Source organism: Pteropus alecto, unplaced genomic scaffold (genome assembly GCF_000325575.1).
Source record: "Pteropus alecto unplaced genomic scaffold, ASM32557v1 scaffold75, whole genome shotgun sequence".
NCBI lineage: Eukaryota > Metazoa > Chordata > Mammalia > Chiroptera > Pteropodidae > Pteropus > Pteropus alecto.
The window spans coordinates 32,049,576-32,061,051 of record NW_006440638.1 but is presented as its reverse complement, the minus strand read 5'-3'; the positions used below and the strand labels follow the sequence as shown (position 1 = coordinate 32,061,051).

Below are 11,476 nucleotides of genomic sequence, written 5' to 3'. Positions count from 1 at the left end.
TAGAATGGAATAATTATTAAATTTACCAAAAAATTTACCTTAGTATCTTAAGTGTAGTGTATTTTTTTAGAGCATTTTAAATTATTAAAAATAGGAAGAAGCATGATGTAGTAGAAAAAGCAATGTAGTGAAATCTGATTCGGGGTTCTAGTCCTGACTCAAATACCCACTCTTTGCTTCGGGGGAAGTTTGAAAACCTATTTAAACTTTTCTTTTCCTTCTCTGTGAAAGTATAGTTTGTAGTACATGATATTCAATAATACAAAACTTTAATATCAGTTTCTTTAAAAAATGTGTTTACAAATTTTAAGAATGAAACTGGTACAGAGGGAGTTTTGAATATAGAAACCAGCTAAATTGAGACGACTGTTTAAATTTCATAAGTATTCATCCAAGGTATTTGTGATGTATTTTTTTAGTGGCAAAGCAAACCAGAAAACAGCATAATCCTAGTTTTGTAAAACAAACAAACATGTATGTGTTTGTATATTTGCAGGAACATATACAGTAAGGTAAAGTATTAATGTCACATATGATGGATAAAAAACTAGGACAATAAATTTTTTTTTTTTTTTTTTTACGTAATGAAGAAAAATTAAACTTAAAAGACCATTCCATAAAGACCATTTTGTGGCTTTGGAAGTAGATTATTATTTTACATAGAAGTAAAAAAATGTATTGGGGACTGGGGCCAACATGTCAAAGACGGGCTTTTTTTTTCTGTTTTTCATCTTTACTAAGTACTGTTATATGATGGAAAGAAGATGAGACCACTTAGTGATTGACGTTGAGCTCTTTAGTTATGATGGAGACAAGGTTCTTAATATGGGGTCTATAGATGAGCTTTAGGGGAATCCATGGATCATTTGGAATTGTATCAAAAATACTGTGTATGTCTATTCATGTGTTTCATGTATTTCACTCTAGTGACTGAGTCCACAGCTTTTAACAGATTTACAAAGAGTGCATGATCCAAAAGGATAAGAACCACATGGACTGTTGTTGTCTGCCTTCTCACAGAATATAAAAAGATGGGGATTTTCAGTTCAGACTACTGAAAATGACATTGTTTATTTGGGTCCTAGAGTTATATAATAGAATGATTACAGAGCTATTGATTTTGCTCTAGGTTATGCTTTCTATCTTTCCTGCTATTCTTTTGTAACCTTTGATCTTGGTCTGCAATTTTCATACAAAAAGCTGCCAGATTCCTCAAAATGGGGAAAAGAAGATTTTTTTCAATTTTTTATCTTTTAATCAAGGAATTAGTTGCAATCAAGCACTCAAATGATTTTAATAGGTTTTGTATCATTTAAACAATTAGAGTTTTATCTTTATTTTAATAGGCAAAAAATGAGTAAGTTCCTTCTAGAAAAAAGACATCATCTATTTAATCCATGTCTTTTTATGTATATTTGGAACTTTGAAGATTTATACTCTGTTCAGTTCATGATTGATATTTAATGTGTACCTGGGTCTGTAGACTTCTGACATTTTTGATTCCTTTTATCTTCCTCTTTTTTGGGGGGTGGGGTTGGTGAAGTGAAGTTAGAAAGAGCCTTATAGCAACGATCCAGGATTCTACTTGCTTATATCAGAAGCATCCCATGTTTAAGAACAGTATGTCTTTCTTTAAAGAATTTCATTATTTCCACACTGGCGTCTCATTAATTTTTCCTGTATTCCCAAGAAAAGTTTTCTGAGTCCTTGGTTTCATTCTGTGTAGGAGAAAAATTGAGGTACTTTTCCTGTTAAAACACACACGCGCACACACACGCACACGCACACGCACACACACAGATTCTCTGTCAACCTACTTTTTAGCTGGAATTAAGTTTCAATTGATTAAATATTAGGTTACATCGCATAGTCTGAACTTAGATGTGAAGGAGACATCACTTTCAGTCATAGTTGTTGATCTAAAAGATTTTTTTAGCTTTAGAAGTTCACAAAAAGTTTACTTATATATGTTCAACCTTTTTCCATTTAAGGTTTTTGGAATAAAAATTTTATATATACATTTTGATTAGAATAATTTTTTGGTGCCTTGGCATCCTGTTATTTTGGTATATCTTTTCTGCTCTTCCTGAAGTAGTATGAAATATGTGTGTGTCATTTTAGGTGAATTTTTAAAAATTGTACATCATATTTGGTGATAATTCGAAACCAGTAGTGTGTGATATGAACATAGTTGAGAATAACCATTGCATAAATATCTACTTTTTCATTTTAAATTCCTTTTTCCCTTTTCTTACCTGAAGAAAAAAATATAGTAACACTATATGGTTTACTCATAATAATATTGGGGTTTTAGAGAAGATTCCTGCTTTACTTATCTGAACAGTAAGGATATTAATACAAATTTCACAGGGTCATTTGCAAAATCACTGAGATAATAGATGTGAAATGCCTAACACAGTGACTGACTGTACATGGTAAGTTCATTCCTCCAAAGGCTGTATGCAGCATAAGACATAATCATGTTTACAGGGAATTGAGAGTCACTGGAGCAGGGAAAAATTAATAAATGCCAACAAGTTCTGCCCTGGTTAAGTTATTAAATTCATTAAGAAGTAATGAACAATTCAGAGAGAAGCATGTCGAGTGGAAAGTTTCATTAAATGAAGCTTTATCCTTACATTAGTTGTATGGAAGCAGAATCACATAGGAAGAGACTGGCAAACGATAGCAAAGTATTTTTTTACTTTTGGAACTACTCTCATGATTACCATTTTTCATACCTTTTTACCTGCATTAATTCACCCTGAGTTCCTTTTGTTTCATCTGTAGATTTTTAAAAGTTACATTGTTCTAATGCGTGGGGACCATCACCCCAGGAGGTAGCTTTAATTTGTTGAACTTGCTAACAAAGTTGAAGTCACTCTTGGAGTATGCCTCTCTGCACCTGACATTCTTTCCCAGGGTGGGACCCCTCCCTGTGAATAAGAGGAAAGGCTTGGCCAATTACCATAGACAAAGCCGGACAGCTGCCGAGCCCAGCTGGGAGGAGTTTCCTTCTCTGAGCAGAGCTGGTACAGTCGGAGGCTATTTGCCACGTCCTTTCATTCACACCATTTTACCCAGCAGATTACCAGAGGTGGAGATTGAGAAGGGGTGTCGCTATTTGCTGGAGGCTCCCCTGTACTGAGAGGACTTCTGGATGGGAGGAATTGCTGCAGTTGCCAGTTTTCTACTAGAGGCAGAAGCTTTCAGACCCGGGTGTGCCACTCCTCCTCCCACACAGCCCAGAACATCAGGTCCATCGTCCCTGGAGTCTCTAGTTTCACCACAGCGGCATCCTGGGCTAATGGTTTGTTGGAAAGGGAAGGGGTGGTCCTTCTGTCTGGACCCCTCACGGCTGACTCACAGGAAGTGCTAGCAGAGCTTGGCACTGGGCGAAGCTGCTCCAGGATTCTGCCTCTCTCTGCATTGGTCCACCCACCCTCTCCGACGTAGGCTTTGCAGTGTCTCCCGATAGAACAATGAAGTGGTTCCAAGTTTGCTAAGACTCCCAGGGAAATTCTTTGGACTTCTGTGACAGTCTTCAAAATGTTTTGCCACGGACTTTTCCAAGAAGCTGTTTTTTAAAAAGTCCGTCCCTTCGTGGATTGCTTTGTCTGAAGATTACTCAGGGTGACCATGGTCCAGCGCTTTAACCTCAGGAGGCAGCTATCCAAGGTGGGTAGCTTGGGTAGCCTTGTGTGTATGTTTAGGGGAAACTCACTAGCTTCGCAGGGCTTCCTTTTTCTCTAGAACTGTTCTGTCAAGCCTGCCTTCCCTCAGGCACTAAGGAGGGGCTGGGGAAGGAAGCGTTGCCTTTTGTTCTTTCCTCTGACAGACACAAAGGTTTAAGGCTCACTGTGCTGGCAACCCCAGGTTTTGTTCCCCTAAAACTATAACTGTCATCTGTGAATATGGAGGAAGTTGTAGTTTTCATCTCAGATAGAATTTCCAGAGGGTATGCTTGAAAGAGAGAATAGTGAATAAAAAGTGCATATTTAATTAGCAGTTAATCTAACAGCTTGTTGATCAAGATGAGAAAACCTTATTGGACTGTGGAATCAGTGCTTTCTTACAAAATTTATTAAGTATTAAACTGGGGAAAACTACCATAAAATAGTTTAATAAACAAGACCTGCATGAAAATGTTAAAATGAGCAGCTGTGTTAAACTTGCATACTTAATGAAGGAGTATATGAAAAGCAGTCACCAGAGGCTCCCAAATCAATTTTTACAGAGTTCTGCTTGATAAATAGGTTTCCTGTATGCAGTTTTTTTTTTTTTTAGGGGGAGGGGATTCTTTTAATCTAAGAAAATCAGACAAAATTTTTAAAAAAGTGAAGTCCTTTTTGAAGAGAGGCAACTTATTTTATGAATCAGCCCTGGCAATGGCCAGCCTTCTCTTGACTCAGTCTTTGAGCTCTCTTTTTAGCAAGTGCAGAAACTAATTTGGAAAAAGGTGTGCTGAGAACTGAACTTTATTCCAAAAGTCATTTTGTTCTTTAAAAGCTCTGTTTTAAAAATGTAGCATTTGGTTGCTAAATTGTGTCACAGTTCATTCCTTGTAGACAGAAGCTTAAACAAATAGTAAATCAGTAGGCATTCTTCACTTCTTTGGTTGTTAGTCAGAGTTGTTAAATCTTGAAATGTGTTATTATCTTGAGGGGAAAACCATTAGTTCTTCACAGGTGACCTCAGTGTAGAATGTGTGCACTTAAGCGAAAATGAACAAAGCTCTTGCCTCCATCTCCATGTCAGATCTCACCTTTTATCTGGGGTCTCCAGATTTAAATAAATTTCTCTTGCTTTCCTTCTTCCCTTTCTAGGTGAGGAGGAAGGATGATAGGAAGCCCTCAAATTTCTCCTAAATAATAAAAATAATTTTTGTTTCTCCTTCAACAATCTCTAGTTCATGTATTTTTAAATATGTTAGTACATTTAAAAAGCAGATGTATAGATTGTGACATTTCTGCACAAGAGTATCTGAAATATTTGAGAGCCAGGTGATAATTTTCTAATTAGAAAATAACATCATTCTAGGTATTTTGCTACGAATATTTCTCTCCCAATTATTTTTTGAACTTAAACTACTGTTTTCATTCTATACTACATATATGACTGTGTTTATAGAAAAGAAACTTTTTGGGGAATTAGGAGCACATCTTCATTGTAACATGCAAAAAATAAAAGGTATATTATATAAAAACACTTAAAGTGGAAAACTATAATTTTTTTTTTTTTTCCTAATATCCCTCTCCTCCATTTTAAGGTGGTTTCTGGGTCCTATACTAGATGGACAGGACCAAATCTAAGAAAATTTGTTTTCTTATCAAATGCCCTTAACATAGTATATGTTTAGTAATGAATTAAAAAATAATATTCTTGTTTTGGTCGGTATGGCACTATAATATGAGGGAGAAACTGAATAGTTATGTCATTAAGTTTTTTTTAATTGCAGTGAATGTGCTATGCCTCTATTCTGTTCTTTTCAGCTAAATCCATATGTTGCCTGAGAACAGAGGACCTGTTGTATCCCAGTTTATGATATTTCTGGCACACATTGAACACTCAAAGTGAAATGGTTTTTTTGTAAGTCAGTAACAGTTGAACAATGGCAATTTCATGTGGTCCCAACTTTAATAACAAGTATTTTTGCCAATAAAAAATAATCTTCCACAAGTATAGAGTGGTCTTAAGGAGATCTCATATTTCAAAAAGCACGTGCATATTTTGACAAAAAGAAGTACTCAAGTGATCATTTTTAATTCTGTTGGAAATTTTTTGAAAGAAATATTTATAAATATTTTTAGTGATTTTAGACCTAATGTCTAAATTGGATGCTTTTTGTCTTAAGTTTAAGTGACACTGGATAGTTTCCCTATGCAAATTATTCTTCTAGGCTATTGGATGTTCGCAAGTAAACTAAAAAACAAGAAATAGATTAAGAAATTGAAATAGATGAAGTAAAAACTTTCATTTTTAAAGATAAATGCTATTCTTTTTGACCAGATCACAGTTACCTGACTCTCAGAAAAGTTCTCTTTTCCTTGCCATTTTAGATTATTTTCTTCCTTTATCATTTTATCACATGTGACTTTAAAAAATATTCACTAAGGAAAGCTTTTTCTTCTTGCCCTAAGTCCTCTGCTTGAGTGAGCTAGCCAGAATAGTCTGAAACCTGACAATGTGGACATTTCATTTAATTCTTCTGATGATCTTTCAGGTTAGGTGGTATCAGCTTCATTTTGTCATTAAAGAAACAGGTTCCAAGGAATTAAATCTTTTGCTCAACGATGAGCAGGTGGTAGAGTCACGTTCCAACAGGTCTAACTCTAAACTCTTTTTGTTTCCCCATACCAATTGCCTTGAAAAACTTATGGTGTATTAATCATTCTATCATGATCTCTGATATTGCTCCATAAGTTTATCCATGCTTATGGAAAACAGTATAGTAAATAACTTTGGTAACTTCCTTAGAGCATCCTTTTCCCAGAGAGCTGAAATTAGTATCTGGTAGGGTTTAAATTTATAAGTCAGACTTAGTGTTTTCCACAATTAAAGTTGTTTGCTTTGGCTAGAGACACATAGATTAGAATAAGATGATTGATTTAAAAAGCCATATTAAATTTGGTTGAAACTTAGTTGCATGCATTTATAAGAAACTTTAAAATTGTACTGCTTTTTAAAAAACTTCTATTAAGGAGAAAAATTTAAGTTTCTATAATAATGTTTAAGGGATGAAATATAATGAGTTAGACATTCAGAAAGTCTTGTCTTTACTCACTCTATCTAGCTCTTCTCCCCCCGCCCCCAAATCTTTAAATGGCTAATGGAAAATTAGTTTTTTCCTTCTTTTCCTTTTAGAAGGTATGATGAAAAATGAGGTTTTGAAAAAATGGTTTTAAGATTATTTCATTAAAATAATACACTCATTTTGCTTTTGAATGATGATAATTTCCATAGTTCAAAATTAAAAATTATATAACTGAAATCTTGCTTCCAACCATGTCTTTTCAACTAATTCCTATCCCTCCCTCCACCGGTGACCAGTTTCTTGTTTATCCTTCGTTTGTTAATGTATGCAAGAAAATAGGAACATATATTTTGACCTTTCTAAAACTAGAGAAATGCTAAACAATTTGTTTTAAGATAATTGCTTGAACTTTAATTTTTCCAGAAATGGAACTGAGTAGTTACCTCAGTTTGCGGTTCACATTTATTTTCATGTTTTCATGAGAGACTTTCTTCAGGACAGGTATAACCACACAGAATCCACTTTCTATATCAAAGATAATTAAAATAACAGCAAATCAATGATGATTTGATTATTTTTCAATCATCTACATTTTCTTTTCTACCCATTTTTTGCTATATTACAATTTTTATACTGTAGAAAATCATAGAAGATAAAAAATCATACTCGTATATCCCGAGATGACCTGTGAAAAGATTAATAGCCAAGAAATGGAAGTTGTGATCAACCCTCCTCCCCCCACCAGTTCTGCTGTTGATTTATTGAAATTATTTAATCTAGACTTCTAGAGCACTTGAAAATATTTTTATATAAAAAATGTTATTCTTGTCCTTTCTACATTTGATAGTGTCTTGTTATTTGGTAGCAGTTTGGTATCAGCTTAAGAAACTTAAGATTTAGAGATGTGTTCATCATATTTTGAATTCTTAAAGAAACTTTTTTCAAAAGTAGTTTCCTTTGAATTTCTACCTGATTTCTTTTGGGTTTATGACCTGTGATAATATACATGACTAACTTAATCTTTCTGTGAATATATTCTTATTAGTAAAAGGAATAGGGCTATCTCATTTCTATCTTAAGGAAATTAAATTGGGTCTTTTAAAAGTATTTTGATGGCTAAAATGGTACATTTTATGTATACTTTACCACAATATTTAAAAAAGTATTTTGAATCCTTTTAATGATAAGTACTATATGGATACCATGAAGAAGTATAATATATAATTAACTTGAATACATAGGCAAGGGAGTCAGTATTGGATGGGTACTTTTGAGTAATAAAAATGCATAAAACATCTCTCTTTTATGCTATTTTTATTTAATTAACTTTCTCTAAGTTAATTCAGACATTGACTAGCTTCATATTTGGAAATAAAATGTTTATATTTTGCTAGCAGTTAAATGTTACATCTTCCTGTTAATCATTAACCCACTTTTAGGAGGCTTAATTCAGGTAGTGTCATCAGCATTATAGGACCATTCTGATGGTATTACCTAACTAAAATGGGAAGGTTGATGATGCTCTTCTGTTCTATGAAATGAGATTCTTAGTAAGATCAATTTCCATATATTGTAGATGTGGTAGAAATAGGTAAGGAATAGAGAATGACTTTCCTATTTAAATTTGTTGGCAATAATTGGTTAAAATAGAGAAACTAATTTAGAAATATGTGTATTATAACAAATATTTTCATGATACAGATGCCAGTTTAAATTTAAAAAATAATAAAAGGTTATTGACTAGATCTTAGAGAATGGAACACACTACTTAGAGAAGATTGTCAAATTTCCTCGAAAGTGTGTTGCTTTTTTGTTTTTTAAGTACACAACTCTCATTTGGTGTTGAGTATCATTTTCTTGGGAGAGATGACTTTATTAAATGGTTCAGTTAGATGATTCTTTGAAGTTGGAATATGTTTACAAAGTGCCGTTGAAAATCAGCGATCTTATATACTTCAAAGTGCCTTGAAACTATAAAGGACTATATTAATTTAAGAATTTAAGGTGATGGTATTTTCATTATTTTGTCATTTTGTAAGTATTGTTGAAAAGAAGTGATTGTTTTTTAAAACTGTTCTTTGAAATACACTCACATACCCGCCCCCACTCCTTTTATAAAACATATAGGCTATCTTTGGATAGGTAATAGCGATTGCCTCTGGGAAGAGGATCTGGGAGACTTGGTTTGTGAGTAGGCGGGAGACTTGCCCTTTAAAACTACTTACCATGTATGTACAGTTTCTTAAATAATAGCCCTAGTCAAATATGTTAAAAGTTCACAGTGTAGAAACGCATGTCAGGCTCATTATTCTTCAGTGAAAATCATTGCCAATAGTTTACTTAAAGGTTAATGATTAACAGATGATATTCTTCTGGGCTTAGTACTTTATCCCAACTATCCATGTTATTCACAGATTGAAGATAACCTCTGTATGTATGTAACACATGAGTTTGTAGTGTAGAATTACTAATCCTTTAAAAATTCTTTAAATGTAGTAAACAATACTACACCAAAAGCACATTTTGAGAATGGTGTGTAAAGGCAGGAACACTTGTTATATCTATATACAGAAGCTGCATGTAATAATATGAAATATTCTTATTTGTTCTTAATCATTTTGGCTTACATGAGAAAATGAAAAGAATTTGCCCTTTCGGACACCCTAGGGTTAGTTAGGACTTAACCTCTGCTATATATACATGGACCTGTGACAGAATCTTGCAAAACATGTTGAATAAGAAGAATACAATGCAGATGGAACTTGTCTTGTGGTAGCACATACAGTCTTTATTAAATCTCAGTCTGTTCCATCAAATGTTTTGTAAGAATCAGATCACTATGTCTGTCTTTACTGAAAATTTACTGTTTGAGAAGAATACATCTTAAAGCCAGCAGTATCTAAAACCCAAAGGTAGTAAATATAAACATTTCTTAGCTTTCCTTTTCATTTAATAAAATGTGTCTCAAAGGTATTTGTCAATGAAATACCATGGCTGGCTGTATGACTTTGAACAAGTAATGCGATCTTTCCGAAGCTTTCTGCACATTTGAAAAGTGTTATCCCTTTGAAAAGTTAAAATTTAAGGTGATGGTATTTTCATTATTCTGTCATACTATAAGTATTTTTGAAAAATAAGTATGTTGTGTGCGGGCCTGGTTTTGGTCCTAAGAAAAATGACGTTAGCAAACACCAAAGAATATATCCTGTTTTATACTAGGAGAGATCTAATTTTATACAGTTGTTCTTAGCAAAAGTAAATAAGTTCATGACTTTAATGGACAGAGTTTGGTTTCTAGCCAGTTCTTTCAAATATGAGAATAGTAAATGAGCTTAGTGAATTGATCATGCACTTACATGTTAGAGTCCAGGTAATGAGAAGATACACCTTTCTTCTACCTCCTCCTCTTCAGGAGAAAATTTGAAATTTCTTTATGAAAACAGACATTCCTCTCAATGGAAATTTATACATAACAAATTTTTCTTCACGTGATGCTATATTGGAACTCAAGTCCTTTTTCTTAGCCAAAAAGCTTTCCTCTTAAGGAAAAGTTTGTCAGCTGAGAATATAAGGTAGGTAAACAAGCTTTTCATTTTTACAAAATTAATAATAAGTAATATACATTTCAAAAAGGGAATTACCTCTTCCTTTGAACCTGAGATGGGCTTGAAAAGCCCTGTAGAGGAAGTAGAGTTTTAGCTGTACCTGAAGGATTTGGATCAGTGGTTCTCAACTTTCCCTTCCCCTGATACCTCCAACATACGTCAAAAATGTGACTTAAGCTCGAGATAGTAGTAATTTGTGGGGGTTGAATTGAAAAACCCTTCACCAGTCTGATGCATACTCTGGGAGGAACCCTTTCCTTTGCAAATCTCTGATACAGGTAGATGGGGAGGTCAGGAGAAAGATATTCCAGGAAGGGGGAGGATCACCAGATAAGATTTTGTTGAGAGGGAGAGGCATGTCACATATGTTATATTTAGGGAGTTCTAATATGAACATCTTTTCAAAAATCTAAAGTAAGAGTTTGTATTTTCTGTGGGTAAGTTAAAAAGGTGATGAGTTGTCAAACTAAATGCCTTAACTTCTGTGGACAGGGGTAAATCCAGGAAACTCTCTTCTAGATAATATATGTGGGTTCTTTTAATATTACCGCTTAGTATATGGAATTTTGACTGAAAAGTCTTAGCATGCCTGTCTAACATTGTTTCCCTGTCTTCTAATCATTTGAAGATAGACATTAAAATGATGAAATACCTGAATATAACTGCCCATTCTCTTTTAGGTGCAGTGTGTGTTGAGGTTTTAGGAAACTAGCCATAAAGATTGGTCCCAATTTAACATATTCTCTTTGAACACAATTAGAAATCTGACCCAGTCTATTCAGTATCTACTGGTGAATGATAATTTGAGTTTTGAATCTTAAGAAATAATATTATTGATCACTGTATTCAGATGACATCTAACCACTGAAACTCAAAGTTTAGAGCGTATAATATAAATTCTATGTGTATTCTAACTTGGAGACAAGTTAGAACATAGTAAATGGAGTTAATAGGTTGTATATAAAGATAAATATCTATTTCATTTCTTATTTTCTTTTACTCATACCACTTCAACTATAACCCTTCCTTGCTGTTTTTCAAATGTATCACAGTCCTGCTTCTGGTCTTTTGCACTTCTTTCTTCTGCCTGTTAGGCTTTTTTCCCTAGGTATCTGCA

At 33.7% G+C, this 11,476-nt stretch overlaps 1 protein-coding gene across 3 annotated transcripts in view; it reads left to right on the top strand.

The window, feature by feature from the left end:
* The window catches only part of TMCC1 (transmembrane and coiled-coil domain family 1), a 175,121-nt gene that overhangs the window by 74,234 nt on the left and 89,411 nt on the right, over positions 1-11,476 (top strand). Inside the window, exon 1 of one of the 3 annotated variants that reach the window (XM_015593761.2) lies at positions 2,997-3,678. The exons of the other annotated variants lie outside the window; for them this stretch is intronic. Within the exon in view, the coding sequence (XP_015449247.1) occupies positions 3,640-3,678 (39 nt within the window). The 5' untranslated portion in view covers positions 2,997-3,639. Of the gene's footprint in view, positions 1-2,996; positions 3,679-11,476 lie in introns of those variants that run through there. 3 annotated transcript variants of the gene reach the window in all.